This window comes from Monoraphidium neglectum, assembly GCF_000611645.1.
Source record: "Monoraphidium neglectum strain SAG 48.87 unplaced genomic scaffold scaffold00002, whole genome shotgun sequence".
In the NCBI taxonomy this organism is placed as follows: Eukaryota; Viridiplantae; Chlorophyta; class Chlorophyceae; order Sphaeropleales; family Selenastraceae; genus Monoraphidium; species Monoraphidium neglectum.
In genome coordinates this window covers 1-16,667 of record NW_014013623.1, presented here as the reverse complement: position 1 = coordinate 16,667, position 16,667 = coordinate 1, and the positions used below count along the sequence as shown (strand labels likewise).

General features: G+C 65.2%; 3 protein-coding genes across 3 annotated transcripts; 1 reads left to right on the top strand and 2 right to left on the bottom strand.

Annotated features, from left to right (window-relative positions):
- Positions 1-3,265: 3,265 nt before the first annotated feature.
- On the bottom strand, positions 3,266-8,576 carry MNEG_0027 (glutathione reductase (NADPH); the record flags this gene model as incomplete). The annotated part of the gene is made up of 16 exons (XM_014051475.1): positions 3,266-3,418; positions 3,701-3,889; positions 4,149-4,206; positions 4,460-4,545; positions 4,843-4,983; positions 5,295-5,426; positions 5,663-5,782; positions 6,169-6,282; positions 6,543-6,616; positions 6,873-6,982; positions 7,245-7,404; positions 7,604-7,726; positions 7,822-7,956; positions 8,132-8,212; positions 8,374-8,421; positions 8,513-8,576. The coding sequence occupies 16 exons, from the start codon at positions 8,574-8,576 to the stop codon at positions 3,266-3,268; spliced, it is 1,788 nt and encodes a 595-aa protein (XP_013906929.1).
- A 1,318-nt stretch (positions 8,577-9,894) lies between these two features.
- Positions 9,895-11,483, top strand: MNEG_0026 (hypothetical protein; the record flags this gene model as incomplete). The annotated part of the gene is made up of 3 exons (XM_014051474.1): positions 9,895-9,899; positions 10,096-10,777; positions 10,977-11,483. The coding sequence occupies 3 exons, from the start codon at positions 9,895-9,897 to the stop codon at positions 11,481-11,483; spliced, it is 1,194 nt and encodes a 397-aa protein (XP_013906928.1).
- A 1,698-nt stretch (positions 11,484-13,181) lies between these two features.
- MNEG_0025 (hypothetical protein) lies at positions 13,182-15,854 on the bottom strand (the record flags this gene model as incomplete). Its single annotated transcript, XM_014051473.1, has 4 exons — positions 13,182-13,598; positions 13,815-14,387; positions 14,586-15,449; positions 15,714-15,854. The coding sequence occupies 4 exons, from the start codon at positions 15,852-15,854 to the stop codon at positions 13,182-13,184; spliced, it is 1,995 nt and encodes a 664-aa protein (XP_013906927.1).
- Positions 15,855-16,667: the final 813 nt, after the last annotated feature.

The window sequence follows — 16,667 nt, the reverse complement described above, 5'->3', positions numbered from 1 at the left end:
CGCGTCGCTTCAACGTTTTGCAGAAAATGATTCGTCAGAGGTCGGTAGGGTGGTCGATAGAGCGGGGATGCCGCTTTTGCAGTCCTTGTGGGAGGCCGAGGGTAGCGGAACATGTTTGACCCTACGGGTCAAGGCAGTGTGCAATACGAAGCGACGGAGACCAAGCTCAAATGGTTGCAGAAGACGAGAAGCGCAGAATGCAGGCCCGAAGCGGGAGAAAGCGGTACCGGTGTTGACCGCAGTAGCCCCCATGACGCAGTGATTGACAAAACGACGGATAGGAATTCTGCCTTTATCGATCCAGCAAATTTGCGCTCGCCTTTGAACCTTTGCATCTTTCAAGTAACCGATAATCCGGTGATTTTAGACAAATCGTCGGTGATCTGGCGGCAACGCGGCATGCGAGCTGTCAGTGGCTCACGACATGAGGGCAACCAACGCTGGCCACATTTGGGGACCATTAAAGGACCCTCTTGACACAAACGGAGCGAAGCGATGACGCTGTGACAGCAGCAGACTGCGGCGCTGCTGCGCCAACGGCACGATTGATGTCGTCTACGCTGGCGGATGCGCCCCACCAGTTCTCCTGCCAAGAATGCGGTCGGGACTGCGATGGATCAGTTATCTGTCATGGCTGCGGCGCGCTCGCATTCTGCTGCGAGCAACACCGGCTGACGCACGTCGAGGCGGGCGCCGGGCGCCATGGCCCAGGCGAATGCGCGCGGCTGGCCTCACACATGGCACGTCGGGTAGGCGCACGGCGCGGTGCAGCGGTGCAGCTGAATGTTTGGGTAGCTGAGGCTTCGGTAAAACATACAGTCTCGTGACTTTAAGTTAGCTGCTGCATGTCCCTGCATTTGTAAAGTGGGGCCAGGCACCACCACCCCGCTCAGCAGCACGCAGCTGCACTGCAACAAGCGCCCTGATCTTCACCATGACCTTGACCGCAGGACGCGCTGCTAGGCGCGCACGACGCCTCTTGGTGCCGAAAAGTGCGCGACTTGAATAGGGTGCATGGTTGGGGACTCCGCGCGACACCGCCTCGCTGGTGCACCCAGGGCAGTTGTGGTGTTGGTGGTGCGTGAGCCCGTTGAAATTCCCATCACCAGCATTAACCTCAGCAACCGCCCCTTCTCCTCCATGTGACATGTACAGGCGCCCGCGCAGCTGTGCCGCCTGCTTGCGGCTCTGGGCTGCCACGACGCCCCCGCGTGGCGCCACGCCTGCCCTGTCCATGGCCAAGCTGCGCCGCTCCGGCAGGACCTGCGCCGGCAGGCTGGCGCCGCAAATGCAGTGGAATCAACAGGCGGGTCCGATGGCAGCGACGCCAGGGCGGCCTGGGATCAGTGCTGGCTTCCGCTAGGCGAGGACGGCGGCGGCGCGCCCGCCTGGCGCCACCGCGGGCCGGGCGCCGCGGGGTCCGTCGCCGGCTGGCGCGCCCATGCCGCCGCCGCAGGCCTGTCGGCCGCGTCGCCCGCGGCGCTGATGCTGGACCACCCGCTGACGCTGTGGCATTGCCTGGCCCATGTGCTGCCCGCTGCGGGGCGCCCTCTGCCGCCGGCCGGGTCGGGGCCGCTGCACGTCCACTACCTGGGTGCGATGCTCCTCCCGTCGGCCACCCCCACTTCTACATCCCCCTGCCACTCATGGACACTGCGTGCACAGCTTGGGCCGGCCGTCACGCCCCGTCGCTGAGAGTGCCTGCTGAATGCGGCGTCGCTTGGGCCCGCCGGCGCCCGCGGTGTCCTGCTTTGAGCTGCGGCGTACGGTCGTGCGCTCCACTCCTGTCTCTTTCGTCGATCCAAGCCGATCGCCGCCACCCCACCCTCTGGTGTGGTCTCTTGCCTGTGGTTGTCTGATTTCTGTTGTGATCTGCTGACTATGACGAGCTGAGGCCTTTTGCGATATGCGCAACGCCCCTACCTAAGGCCCCAGGGAGGAGCTCTCGCGACTGCCCACCTTCCTGGAGGCCGCCCTGCTGCTGCCCCCGGGCACAGACCTGCGATTGCACATGGCGGGGCCGGACGTGCCGGCCGCTCTGCATGGGGAGCGGCGTGCATGGGACGCCCTGCCAGGCGAGCTGCGAGCATGTGGATCCCGCTCAGCCTTGGTCACTGCAAGGGACCGCTGAGCCGCGCGCGTTGTCAGGTTGACCCTACCTGCTTGTGACAGTTTCGGCCTGCATGACTCTCCCCCATGCTGGTGGCCGTAAAGTCGCAGCAAATTGGGGTGCCCCAAACCCTGTTCTGACTGATGCTGCCTGCTGCGCACGTGCAGGTGGTGGCAGCCTGACGGTCACGCTGTGGCGCGGCTGCTACCACGAAATGCTGGACGCCTGGGCCCAGCAGCAGCGACAATCGGGCGGAGGACGTGCACAGTGCGAGGCGAGTGTCGCTGGAGAGGAGCAGGAGGGGCGGGGCGGCAAAGCAGGTGTTGGTGGGGAGGATCACGAGGGGCCGGGCGGCGGAGAGGGCGCTGCTGATGGGGGCGGACGTGCTGTAGAGGCAGGGGGCTTGTCTGGCGGCATCGACGACTTCGGGCCGCCTCACCTCGTGTTTGCCCCGAACGCTGGGCTGCCCGCGTTCCCGTCGTGGCTGCCGTCCCTGCGCCGCGTGCTCGGGGTCGGCTCGGCGGCCGCAGGGCGGTGCGCCGTGCCGCTGGGCGGGCGCGCCCCCTTCCTGGCGACAGACTACTGTGAGGAGGCGGTCCACCAGTCTGTCCAGCTGCTGGATCCGCTGGCGCCCGGCCGCTGCACCTCAAGGGGCGCGCTCAACCCCTTCCGGCGGCCGGTGCCGGCCGCCGGCCATGGCACGCGGCTGCCGGCGTGCGGCAATGCGGTGTTGTTTGGTTGGGTCGACTCATGAACGGGGCAGGCGGGCTGCAGCAAACATTGGTGCTTTGAGGATGCTGTCGGTATGCCAACATGCATCAGCACACCCTATACATGGTGATAGCAGGGGTTTGTCAAGCAGTTTGTTTTGCCAGGACCATCCCCCGCTTTCTGTTTTGCTGGGCAAATGGCAGGCAGCAACACGTATACTGATAGCAGGGGTTTGTCACATTTGATGTCAGTTACATGTGTTGTGTTCGTGTAAGGCGCAGCCCGTTTCCAGGCACACGGGCGGGTTTCACAGCAGCAACGCTCAGGGGAGGGGGCGCGAGCCTCCACCCCTTTAAGTCAGCCAGGCAGGCTGGCGCCGCGACACAAGCCCCCCAGGCTGCCTTGAGCCCTGCCGCAGGGCCGCGGCGCAGGTTGCGCTGGCCGCTACGCAGCAGCGACGGTCTCCACCGGCGCGGGCCGGACCTGCCGCGTGACTGAGCGCATCGTCACAAACTCCTCGGCGGCCGTCGGGTGGATGCCCACTGTGCTGTCGAGCTGCTGCTTCGTGACGCCCACCTTGACCGCCACCGCGAAGCCCTGGGTGTTGGGGTCGAGAATTGAGATTCGCAAGGTTCAAAAGACATGCGGTTTTGGGCTGCCGGGCCGCAAGCCAGGGAAGATGCCCCAGGGGGTTATGAGGCAACAAAACCCAAGCGGCTGACATTCCCCTGACCCGCCTCCTGCCCGCCTGTGCGCTCACAATTGCCCCAGTCCAGCAGCCACGGCCCCGCAGCGCGTGCATGGGATCAAATCGCCTCGACAAGACCTGGCGCCAGATCACCCCCCTCAAATCGCGGTCGCGCCCGCGCCCCCGCCAACCTGCATGATCTCTGCTGAGTCATCGCCGACCATGTGGGCCCCCACCACCCTCTGGCTGGCGGCGTCGACCACCAGCTTCATGAAGGAGCGGATGGGGGAGCCGCTGACCGTGTTGCGCATGGGGCGGAAGCTGCTCGTGTACACGTCGATGGCGCCGTACCGCTTCTCGGCCTCGGCCTCCGTCAGGCCCTGGGCGGTTGGGGGCGGTTGCGGCCGAGTGCGCGTTTATTTGAATACTTGGGCCGCTCTGGTTGGGGTCGGCCGGATCGAGCGCGGGGTGCGGAAAGGCGGGGGCGCTTGGAGATTTGAGGCTCGCGGGGCAGGCCGACCGCACGAGCTGGCTGCTTCAGCGAGGCAGACTGGCTGCACTCGGCTAGTTCACATATGGCCGGTGATGTTGGCTGAGATGCGGGGGAAGGGGTGGAGGGATGGAGACACGGGCCCTCACCACTGTGGCGATGTTGGGCCAGCTGAACACTGCGCTGGGCACAGCGTCGTAGTCGGGCCTGGGGGGGGAGGGGGCGCGGGCGGAGGGTGGTGGCTCAGTGAGCACGGGGAGGGTGGGGGTCTTTCTTAATTCTTCAGCCGGGGTGAAGCACCACACCAGGGCGGCTGTGTGCGGGAGCCCTGCTGCGCACAAAGGCCAGTGGAGGGCGAGGAGCGGGAGTCCCCGTGGTTTGAATCCTAGATATGCGGTGCTTGCTGCTGCTGCTGCTGCTGCTGCTGCTGCTGCTGCTGCTGCTGCTGCATCTGTCTCACTTGGTGGGCTCCCCCTTGACGATGGTGCGGGCCAGGGCCATGCCCTCCATCAGGGCCACAGGGGTCAGGTTGATGCGGTCCGTGACCTGCCGCAGGTGGGGGCAGGGGGGGTGGGGCGTGATGTGCCAAGGGTGGATTGGTTTGGAGATTGTGCGGCACGGGTTGGATGGGCGAGTGGAAGTGGAGCGAGTCGGGGCCAGGTTGAGGGTCGCCAAGGTGGGGTGGGGGGGGTGCAGGCATGCTGGAACTCGCGAGAGACCAGCGTGAGCAGGCCTCCTGCCTCGTCATCGCGCTACAATCTCCGCACAGACTCCCCAGCTATCAGGCTGGTTCCTCTGCATAAAGCTTTGCCCCGCCTCTGGCCGCCGCCAGCGCCCACTCACGTCCCCGACGGCCCAGATGGAGGGCACGTTGGTGCGGCTGTACTCGTCCACCAGCACCTCCCCCTTCTTGCCCAGCTTCACGCCGGCTTCCTCCAGGCCCAGGCCGGCCGTCTTGGGGGCGCGGCCGGTGGCCATCAAGACCTGCGCCGTTCACAGTGGGGGGTGGTTTGGGTGGTGTCAGAAAAGCGGCAGGGTTCGTGCACATGCAGGCATCTAAATTGGATGAGCAGCTGGGAGCGCGAGGAAGGGACGCACGCGTCGGAGCAGCTGACGCGAGGAAAATGGGTCGCTGCGCGGTGCAGCGCCCGCGGCATTGCGAGCCGCATCCCCTGGCCTGCAGCGGTCTGCCACACTGTCGCCCGGCCCGGTCACAATCCAGCAGTGACACCCCGTCGCGCTTGGCCAAGTGCACCCGGGATTGCACTCGCCTGGTCGTTGTCCGCGATCTCGACCGTGTTGCCCTCCCCGTCCTCCAGCACCACCGTCAGCCGTCCGTCCGGCTGCTTGACGATTGCCTTTGGTGTGACCTGGGAGTGCAGGTTGATGCCCGTGGCCTTGTACTGGTCGGTGGCGAACTGGCGCACCTGCGGATGGCGGGCGGATGGGGGTGGTTGGTGAGCGCCGGATGGGGAAGAGAGGAGCCAGTTCGGGCCGCTTTTGACAAGCCGCCGTCGTCGGGGCCATCAAATGGGAAAAGCAAGCAAGGCACTTCATGTTGCCAGATGGCGTTGCCGCTGCGCGCATTTATCAGCGCCGGGCGGCGCCACGTACGCCTGCCCCTCCCCCCCTAATCCAACCCCCCGGGGTTGTGCGGGGTCACCTCATCATCGAAGCCCCTGAGAGGCAGGGGGGCGCGGAAGCAGACGTGCGTCTCTGCGCCGAAGCGGCGGAAGATGCCGCCAAACTCCAGGGCGATGAAGCCGGCGCCCAGGACGGTCACCTGTGCGCGCACGCATGTGGGTGTGGGTGTGTGTTTGTGTGTGCGTGTGTGTGTGTGTTTGTGTGTGTGTGTGTGTGTGTGTGTGTGCATGTGCGCGTGCCACAAAGGTGGCACAGCTTTGGGTTTTGGTGTTGTGTTGAGGACGAGGACAGCCGCACATCAAGATTTTTGGGGCCTGGTGGGGCCTTGTGGGCGCTGGAGGTACGGCTCCACCACAAGTGTGGAAGGGCCGTCTGCACACCGAGCATGCAACATGCAACCACTTGCGCTCAGACACATGAAAAAAATGCATGCGCAAATGCATCTGCGTGCAGCCAGAGACGCACGAGGGCGCGCACATTGCGCGCCGCATCCATGCCCCCACACGAGCAAGCCGCCTCGCTCACCTTGTTGGGGCGCGTCTCCAGCTCGAGCGTCTCGTCGCTCGTGATGGCGAGCTCAGCCCCGGGGATGGGCAGCCGCTGGGGCTTGCCGCCCACGGCAATGATGATGTCCTTGGCCTGGCCAGGTTGCAACATCACGGCGGTTGGCGGGCAGCTCAGGGCGTACGGCTGACCGTCAAGGGCAGGCATGGGTTTGGCCGGCGCTGCTCTGCATGTGGAGCCGGGGGAGCGATAGGCAGGCGCTTGCCGCGGCATCGCCGGCTGCGCACACACCTAGGAAAACCAGGGGCATGGGGTCATCCTATTCAGGCTGGCCCAAGGCCGCGGATCTCTTCCTGGTGGCCTGGGGCGCGTGCACATGCCATCGCGCCGCCCACCGTGTACTTCTTGCCGTCAACGTCGATGGTGTGGGCGTCCACGATCCTGCCGCGCCCCTCGATCAGCTCCACATCTGAGATCACGAGTGGAAGCGGAACAACCACGCGGGGTCAGGGGACCGCAGCCCGGGCGCCGCAGTGATGCAGGGGCATACTCCAGATGGCAGCCATGCCAACGGCAGCCTTGCACCTCCCCAAGCGCCAACCGCCTGCTCCGCTCGCTGCCGCAGTAGGAATCTCGCAAGTCGGCACGCCGCGCAGGCACCGCTGTGCGCTGCCATGTACGTTGCCCGGCAGTTAGGCAGTCAGTCAGCCCGGCCGGCCCCTCACTTGCGTTCTTGAGGGTGTTCTTGTAGGCACCATTGAGCCGGTGCAGCTCCTTGCGCTTGGCGTCAAGGAACCGCCCCCACGTGTGCGCCGGGTGCTCACGCTCCTCCCACCTGCAAAGGGGGGTTGGCGTCGTCCAGCCTGTTGCCACAACCGCAAATCAAAGGGCCTGCTGCATGGTTTCCCAACTGCGTGAGATTTGGAACGCCGCTGCCCCCTCCGCACCAAACAATGCTCACTTGCTCTGTCCACCCTGTCGTGCTGCCCTACCAGCCTTCCTCGCTCCCCTTCCTTGCAATGTGTACCCCTTACCCATCCACCTCTTTTCCAACCTGCGACCGTTCCAGCCCCACTCCGCCGCCCCCCCACTCTCACCCAAACCCGACGCTGTCGTCGAAGTATGAGGCGTACTCTGACGCGTAAACCATGAGCTTTTTGGGCACGCAGCCGCGCAGCACGCAGGTGCCGCCCACGCCGCCGGCCGTGTCAGACGAAATGAACTCGAAAGGCAGCTCCACCACGGCCACCTTGGCGCCTGCGCGTGTACGCACGTTCGAGGGGGGCTGCTGAGTGCGAGACCCGGGTTTCAAAGATGAGGCACGAAAGGAAATGACCGGCTGCAATTGGATAGTGACCAATTATGTTGACGCTTGGAGGCACAAACCTCCGTCAACCCGTCCTCCCGTTGCCCCTATGTGCTGCTGCTGCTTGTAAGGGTTGCGTGCTGTCGCCACTGGTGCTGGCGCTGCTGCTGCTGCTGCTGCCGCTGCTGCTGCAGCTGCTGCTGTTGCTGCTGCTGCCGCCGGTGCCGCTGGTTCTGCTGCTGCACCTGCATTCTGTGCCCGGCAGCACCACGACTGCTAGTAAGTCCGGAGGCCTGCCGACTACGTGCTTAGTGCCATCACAAAGCGTCCTCCCCCGCCCCCCTGGCCACCGGAGCTCCTGCCCTCACCATAGCTGGCCGCGAACCGCGAGCCGCGCACGCCACCACTGCCCGCGCCGATGGTGATGATATCATAATCGTAGCTGCCGCTGCCATTTGCATCGCCAGACGCGGCCACCGCCACCGCACGGGCGCGGCCGGGGGCTGCAACGGCGGGAGGCGGTGGGAGAAACGCGCGGAGCGGTGGGATTGCCGGGGTGGGCTGGGCAGAGCGACACGGTGCCACGGCAGCCTGCCGGGTGTGTGGCCTCGACCAGTATCAGCGTGCTCAGGCCCACTCTGCTATGCACTAATCCCTTTTAGGAGCTATGCAGCGCACCCGTGCGCTGCGCCGTGAATGTCCTGGCGCGGGCGTGGCTGGCAGAAGCGGCGAGTGCCTGCGCGGCCAGGAGCCTGCCACCTGTGTCATGGGTAGGCCATTGCAGCGCAAAGCAGCCACATGATTGATAAAATCAGATCCAAGCGCAATTCACCATTCTTGGCTCTCTGGGCACAAGTCCAGGCGTGTTGCGTGGCTCCCTGCGACACACGCATCAGCAAACGGCCTCGGCGGTCGCGCACCTGACGCAGCGGCAACTGCGGTGGCTCTGGGCGCCAGCAGCAGCGCGTCTGCGTTGATGGCGATGTAAGTGTTACAATGTGCGTCCTTGACCATTGAAACGCAGTGATCACCAGGCGGAGCACCGTATGCCATGCTCACCCGCGCGCCGCACCCCCGCCTGACGGGCCTGCACGTGGCACTTGGAGTGCAAATTATTGATCATGGCTGCCGAAAAGACTGATCTGGTGCGAGAGTCCGATGACGAAGCTTGGAATGACCGCTGTGCGTAGATGTCGAGTTGTCGACCCCCAGCAAGTGAACAAATGATACGGAATATTTGTTCAAACTACGGAATGCGGGCTGCAGCCCGTGGTGCGTTGCCGGACAGCACTCACACCACCATCGTGGATGCTGTGCCTGCTCAATGGCCTGCAAGTGAAGGCCGAGACATCGCGTCCACGAGCTGCGCTCGCAGCACAAATCACGTGGACACTAAACTCAACCTGCAATGACGTTCGTGCAATACTGCATGACCAACATTCACCCATTGTATGTTGGTCAACGCCGGTCAGCGGAAGCTTGGGCTGTGAGAACACCGCGCTGGGTATCATGCAATGGGTGTCATGCAGGCGAAGTTGTAATGGTGTTCTTAGCCTGCACATGCGGGGGGAACCAGCACTTATCGTGACATCACCATGTGCGTGCAATCTTGGTGTTTGAGAGGAGTGGTGTGCGCTGGACAGCACAACCATGGCAGCAAAACTGTTGCGATGAATCCTCCTTGATTGAGATTGATTACTCACATCAACTCCCACTGTTACTTCCTCCACTGCACAATAGGGCCGCTGCTCTGTTGATGGTGGCTGCAACGCTGGGCGTGCAGCAGGTCACTGCCATCGTGTTGTATTGCTACCTGGGTGAACACTTGAGTTGTGCAATCTGCTGGCTGCAGAAACAAGCTCTTGCATTGTTTCCTCTCTGAGGGGCATGACAAGGCCCGCAATGTTGTAGGGGCTTGGGTGAAGTACGGCACTCCCCTGCGCACCCCAGTTGACCAGTGTTTTACGAGCACGCCGGGCAGCACCTGAGAGCTGACTGCCATGGTACAGCGCACATCCCGTCCACTTCCATGTTTTCTACACCGCACATTTGTGTGCCTGCGGGCGGGTCAGATGTTCGACCGTCCAGGTGTGCTGTTGGCAGCAGCTGCCGCTTGCCTCGAGTGGATGCAGCGGCCCTTGATGGGTGGATTCACGAACCTAGCTGACACGGAGTTGTTGCATAAAGCATAGCAGCCTTGTTTTCGTCGATCAAATTGAAGATCGACGTGTGTCTGAGTGTTCCAAGCGAACCAGGAGCTGACAGCGTCTCTCTCAGCCCTTAGAAGCCTGGGAACGCGTGACGATATCTGGTGCATTGCGGGCGTGTGAGGGGTCCAGCCAGCTGCGTAATCGAGCGAGGCGCCGCATCGGGAGCGCCGCAGCGCTGCGTCGCGCAGCGACACTTTGTGAGCTGCACTGCTCGCAGCAGCGTCAGTACCTATGAGGTGCGCCACACATCCTCAGTGCCGGTGCACGTGTGACAGTATAGCAACAGGGGCTGCAATACATGCACAGGCAATCAACTGGTCGTCCCATCTGCGACGCCCGACGCCCCACCCAGCCCTATCGCTGTCCGTGTGACAAGCGCCCGCTCCCCACCCCTCTTCGCCGCGCCGCAAACTTAACCTCGCCCCGCTGCAGCGTGCCCTTTCTGCCGTTCATCAAATCAAAAAAGCCAGCCACTCCGCCGCCACAGCCTAAACCCCAGGAGCAGCTCGACCCATTGTTCGTGCCCGTCCCCCCGCCGCAGCCGCGCGCCTTCGCGGCCCCCAAGCCGAAGGCAGGCACCGCCAAGGGCGGCACCAGCAGCGGCGGCGGCGCCAGGCCCGGCGGCAGCGGGAATGGCGGCGCCAAGAAGCAGTCGCCAGCGGCGGCGGACGCGGCGGCGGCCGCCGTGCAGCGCCAGGCTGCTGCCGATGCCGAGGAGAAGAAGCGCCGGCGCGCGCTGCAGCGGCTGGCGGCGATGGGGGACCTGGTTGGGAGCGACGCGACCCCCGAGATGATTGCAAAGGTGGAGGCTGCCAAGCGCCAGGCGCTGCTGCAGAAGCAGAAAGACGAGGAGGCCAAGCGCCGCGAGGCGGAGCGCGCGGCGGCGCAGCAGCGGCTGAAGGAGGAGGCGGCGCGGCGCGCGGCCGCGGCCGCGAAGCAGCAGCAGCAGCAGCAGCGGGGACCGGCGGTGGGGGCCAGCGCAGGCAAGGGCGGCGCGGCGGTGGGTCCGGGGCAAGGGCCAGTGACGCAGCGACAGCAGCAAGAGCAGCAGAGGGGCCAGCAGGCGCAAGAAAAGGAGCGGCAGCGGCGGATGTGGGAGGCACTGGCGCCCAAGGTGTGTCTGAGGTGCATGGCGGGTGGGGCCGCCAGAACAACTACTGCACTGCCGTTTGGGAGGGGAGCCACGCCCTCACAGCATCGGCTGCACCCTTTGAATTCACAGGGTCGTTGCACAACCCAGCACCTCGTCGACCCTCATAGACAGCCCTCACACCAACGCCTGTTGCGTCCACCTTCTGCCTCCGCCTCTGCAGCAACGCGCATACATCCTCGCTCGCCGCCGCGAGCGCGAGCGGGCCGGCATTGGGCCTCGTAAGCCCTTGAACAGCCGGCCCCAGCGCCCTGGCCCCAGCCTCGGCGGTGCTGCTGCGACATCGCCACCCCAGCGCCCCGCCGCCCCGCGCGGCGGCTACGCGGGCGGCTACGGCGCTGAGGATTACTACGGCAGCGGCGATGACTACGACGACGACGAGCTGGACGGCTTCATCGACGACGGCCCGGAAGGCGGCGAGGCGGATTGGCGCAAGGAGATCCGGAAAATGACGGGGTACGACCCTTCGCGCTATGCGGACGATTGGGGCGACGACAGGCGCATGGAGGCTTCCTGGGAGCAGCTGCAGGCGGAGGAGCGCCGAAGCGCCAGGATGGGGCGCCTGGAGGACCAGGCGGCGGAGGAGGAGGAGGCGAGGCGGCTGAAGGCCAAGGCGGTGCGCAAGAGGCGGCGCGGCGCTTTTGAGAGCGACGGGGACGAGAGCGACTGAGGTTTGTGAGTGCATAGCGTTCGCCCACTGTGGCGTCAACCCAGTCTGTAGGCAGGTGTCTTGGTCCCTCAGTTTTGTTGCCGTATGATGCCGGGGCATTCGTGTGCGCCGCTTTTCTCAGGCAACTGGATCACTATCTTGGGAGGTGCAGTGCACAAGTGTTGTCCTGTGTTTGACTGCTTCTTTCAAATGTAATAGCATGCCTATTAATGGGTGCCAGAGTGATTAGTCAGGGCTCTACACAGACGTCCTACAAAAATGTTTACTACATCTCAAAAACGTTGCTTGCATGCAAAGCATGCATGAATGGGGTCACAAGGCACAGGTCACAGCAAGAACTTATCACACAATGATGACAACAACACTCCCACAACCTGCTGTGGCACATACACGTGACTGCATGCTCCCCGCGCCCGTGGATTTGCAGCCCAGCTTTGGATCCCGCCGTCAAATGCACACCCCAGCATAATTACGCTGTGCCACAGCTTCAACAACACGCCGCGACTCGAGTGCACAGCCGTCGCTGCAAGCCAGCGCTGCTCCCCTAATCAGCCCTCCACCCTGCCCAAGATGGATAGTGACCCGGCACCCAGCTCCCCGGCCGCCTGCGCTGCCGAGCGCCGAGCTGCCGCCGCGTCGAGGCCCGGCGCAGCAGCCGCAGCTCCGGGCGCGTGCGGTTGCGGCGCCAGGCCGGCTTCTGCAGGGGCCAGCTGCAACTCGACTGGCAGAAACAGCGGGTCAATGTCATCCGTCGCGCTGCCAGCCCAGTTGGGCTCCCACGAGCCCGCGCTGGGGCCGCCCGGTCGGTAGCGCGTGTCGCCTGCAGCAGAGAGAAATGGGTGGGGTCCCCAGGGTGGTTGATTGTGCAGCGGGGTGGGGCGCGCCCTTTGGGATTTGGTCAACCAGACTGGGTCAGCTCGGGAGCACGTGCCGGCCTCTGCAATGCCGCCTATGACCTTGCACGCCCTTGCCCGCCCTTGCCCGCAAGCTTTTGCATGCCTTTGCTCCCCACCTGCTAGGCTGAGCGCAACGCCGGTCAGAGCTGCGACGCCCGCACTAACCACCCACAGCCCGACGCACGCGCCGACGATGGCCAGCGTGCTGTCCCGCGGGGCGGCAGTGAGTGCCGCTTGCGGTGCTGCCGGCTCCAAGACAGTCTGCTGCGGCATGCGGGCAGCCGGCTGCCGCGTGCGCAGCCGAGCGCGCTCCCCGGGTGTGTGTTGATGCGCGAGGTGGCGATGCGCCGTGTGCGAGAGGCCGCCGCCTTTGGCTCGTGCCGCTGCTTGCAACCCATGCATTATTTGCTAGTGATGCAACAAACAGAGTACTGATGTCGAAGCACTGCTTACGCCAACGTTGGCTACTAAACAACGAAGCCGGTATTAGATCGTCTCCGGGCTTGTGTGAGCGGCTGTGCAAGGTGTGCCACGCGTCCTGTGAGAGGCCCATAAGAGCTTAAATGATGGTGGCACATGAGCCAGCCGGCCCGAGCCTGTCTCACTAGTGGGCCACGGGTGCCGACCCCGTTGACTACGTACTGCAGTACCATTGTCATTGTGATGAACAGTTGGAGGTGGACCGCACGGGACCTAACGCAGCCCAGGTGCTGAATGCGCAGCCAAGCTCATATGTGACTGCGCCCAAAAGGTGATATCAAGTTGCGACGCGCGGCGCATGTACTCTACGGGCGGATGCTCGTTACTCTCGCAGCCGCGGCCGCTTGGGCGCCCTGCCGCACGGCAGCTGGATTGCCTGCCTCAGCCCAGGCCCCAGCGCCTCCCACGCATCCCAAAACCCGCCGTCCGCCATCCGCCGCCACCGCTCGCTCGCCAGCTGCGGCGCGGCCGCGCGGAGCGCAGCGGCGCGAGTGCTGCTGCCGACGGATGCGGCCGCCGTCACAAAGTGATCGACGGCCGCCTGCTGGAGGTCCCCGTCATCACCATGGTATGCGCAGACCCCGTCCATGAACAGGAGCAGCTGCTCCAACGGCCCCTGCAGCTGCCCATTGTCCGATGCGCCCCCTCCACCGGCCCCGCCTGCGCCGCTGCCGCCGCCGCGCTCTGCCTGCAGCAGCTCCGCGGTGCCCTGGAAAGCATCCGACAGGTTCTCCAGCAGCTGATTATTTTGAAATCCAAGAGCGTGAGGTGTGCCAATTTGTGAGTGGTCCGCTGGAGGCAACAGCACATTTGACGTACAGGTGTCAAATCGGTGAATAAGGGATCAAAGCACGTGATTCCACTCCCAACCCCAAGGCCGTCGGAGTAGCCACGTGCCCAGTGTGCATCACACCCAACTGCCAGCCCTGCCTCCCTCATCATGATGGCCACGCACCTCCCGGATGTCCTTGAGCAACGCCTCGTCCCGCTTCACATCCGCCCTGCCTGCGTACCGACGCAGCACCGCCGTCACCGGCGCCAGCGCGCCGCCCACGCGCGACATGTGCTCGATAGCCAGGCCCCCCCATGTAAGCGCCTGCCCCGCCGCTGAAGACACACCCTCCTTTCCCGCAATCGACGGCCCTGCCGCCTCAGCCGCTTGCTGGGCTGGCGCCACAGCTTGGCTCTGCCCCGATGCGGCCTCCACAGCCGCTGCCCCACTGTTTGAGGTGCCTGGGTTGTCTACTGGCCCCGAATCTGCCGCAAGTCGTGCCTGCTGCCGCTGCCCTTGTTGCCGCGCCTCTCGCAGCGAGACGGGCTCCTCCTCAGTGCCGCAGAACGCGGCGTTGGCCAGGTTTAACCACCCCCACACCGCCGCCGACGCCGGGTGCAGCTGCCAGCCGCTGCTGGCGGCGAGGCTGCGCGCGTACAGGCGCTGGGAGCGGTGGGGGCGTCCCAGAAGCAGGGCGCGGACGCGCGGCAGATCTAGGTCATCCGCCGCCGCCTCCAGCTCTTCAACTTCGTCCTCCTGTCAAACACGATCGGCGGTGCACGGTTTGGTTCCGGTCATTCAACAAGCGAGCGTGAGGCTGAGGTGTCTCAAGTGTCACGTCACACTCCAGCGGCGCCCACGGCTGCCGCCAAGCTTGCCACGATATCTACAGGGCCCGCTGCAGGCGACCGAGCCAGCGTGCCGGGCGCCGCCAGCGCCCACGCCCCTGCCCACCTCAAAGAGCAGCCCCCAGCGCATCAGCACGCTATACAAGACATCATCCTGGCCGTCCTCCGCAAGGCTGACGACCCCATCGCCTCCCTCTGGCGCCGCCGAACCCATGCCCCCGCCTCCTGCTATGCTGCAGCACCCGTTCCCATCCTCGCCGGCGCCGCCGCCTTGCTGCGCGGCCGCGCGGCCCTCCGCCAGCGCCGCGAGCAGCGCTTTTTGCCCCGCCCGCACGCGTGCCGCCGCGGCGGGGTCCTTCTCCCGCAGCTCCTCCGGGGTCATCGCGGCCGCCAGCAGCGCCGCCATGTGGCGCGGCGCCACGCGCGCGGCCCCGCCGCCGCCGCCGTACAGCCAGCGCCCTTCCATCTGGTCTGCCTTCAGCGCGCGGCAGTCCGTCACTTCGAAGTGCAGTCCGGGCAGCAGCGGCGGCGGCGGCGACGGGGCGGGCCCCTCGTCGGCGGCGCACAGAGCGGGGTGCGCTGGGGCGGGTGCGGCCGCGGCTGGTGCGGTCGCGCAGTCGGGATGCGGCGGGATGCGGAGCCAGCAGTGGTCGTCCGACACCAGCATCTCCGCTGCCGCCAGGTCAGCGTGGCGCCCCGGCTCCGCCGCCGCCAGCGCGCGGCACAGTGCGAGCGCGGCCGCGGCGAGGCCAAGGCAGTCGAGGCGGCGCGCGCCCGAGGGCCGCAGCGCGGACACCAGGAACTGCGCGTGCTGCGGCTGCTTGTGGGTCGCCGCCTTGGAGAGGCGCGTCCACAGGTGCTTCGAGAGGGCCACCAGCTTCTGCTCCAAGGATTTGGCCTTGGTCGTCTTCGTCAGGCAGGGGGCCACCAGGTCTGACAGGAAGCGCGCCTGGTAGGCGGCGGCCTCGGCCTGTCGCGCGCGACGCGCGCCGGTTGGGAGGGCAGGGGGCCAGGGCCTGGGGGTTGGGGGTTGGGGGTCGTCTGCTGACAGGACGCCTGGCCGCTTGCGCTCCCGCGTGCTACTGCCATGCAAGGATGAATGCATGGGGGCTCAGGAAAGTGGGTAAGGGAGCCGAACGAGCCGATCAAGGCCCATCCAAGCAAGAAATGGTGGCATGTACGTGCTTCAGCCTGCTGATGCTGCGCAGGCCATGGCGCCTGGCCCCTGGGCTACCTGAACGTCGACTGCCTGGCCGCTGATGAGGGCATCCTGCAGCACCCCCACGACGATGGATGCGTGCGCCACGTCGCATGCATCTCCGGCGCATTCCTGCTCAAGAAGCAGAGCGGCTGCGGCGCTCACGGCGGCGTCCATTACGGTATGGACGCCGTGCCTGCATCCGCACGCGCCGAGCCTTCTATTTGTGGGGATATGGTAACTAGATAACCATACGACCCCTTTTTATGCGCTGAAGTGTTGCCCTTCCTTGTAGCAAGTGGCACTTGGTGACTGCGAGCGATGCGTCAACATACGCCTGCGCGTTTCGTATCTCAGATGCACGCACCGCTATAACTGCCTGATTTTTGCAGCCTTAGCGTCTAGTACATGCCAAAACTTTGAAGGTTCAGATCATTCTCGCCGCGCCTGTTTTATCCAGCGATCTAGAAGGGGGTTCGCATCTTCCAAAGGGTAGCCAAACCGACAGGTAATCCTGGACTGTTGCGCATCTGTCACAGCAAGCGCCATGCAAGAGCCGATTTGGCGATGCTCCACAGCACGCAGCCTTGCGGCGCGCTTGTGCCCGCCGCCTGCATGCAACCTTTCGGCCGCAGCCTGCGTGCGCGCAACTGTGGGATTGTGCATGGCGCGCCGTTGCATTCGCTCAGCGCATGCCGCGAGGTGCTACCCGAAAGCAGCAGGCGTGCGAGCAGCTCATCCTACTCACTCGCCAACCCCTCCGCCGCCCGCAGCGCAGGCAGCAGCGGTCGTTCGGCAGAGCGGCTCGCCCAGCCCAGGGATGCAGGCCCAGCTGCAGATCCGCCAGAATGCGCAGGAGGTCCAGGACTACATGAAGGACCTCTTCGCATGGGAGAAGTCAGTCAAGGACAAGGGCAAGGACAAAGCGAGGGCCGGCGGCGGCGCCGCCGCCGCCACAAGCAGCAAGCGCGCCGCGGCGGAGACAGGCGG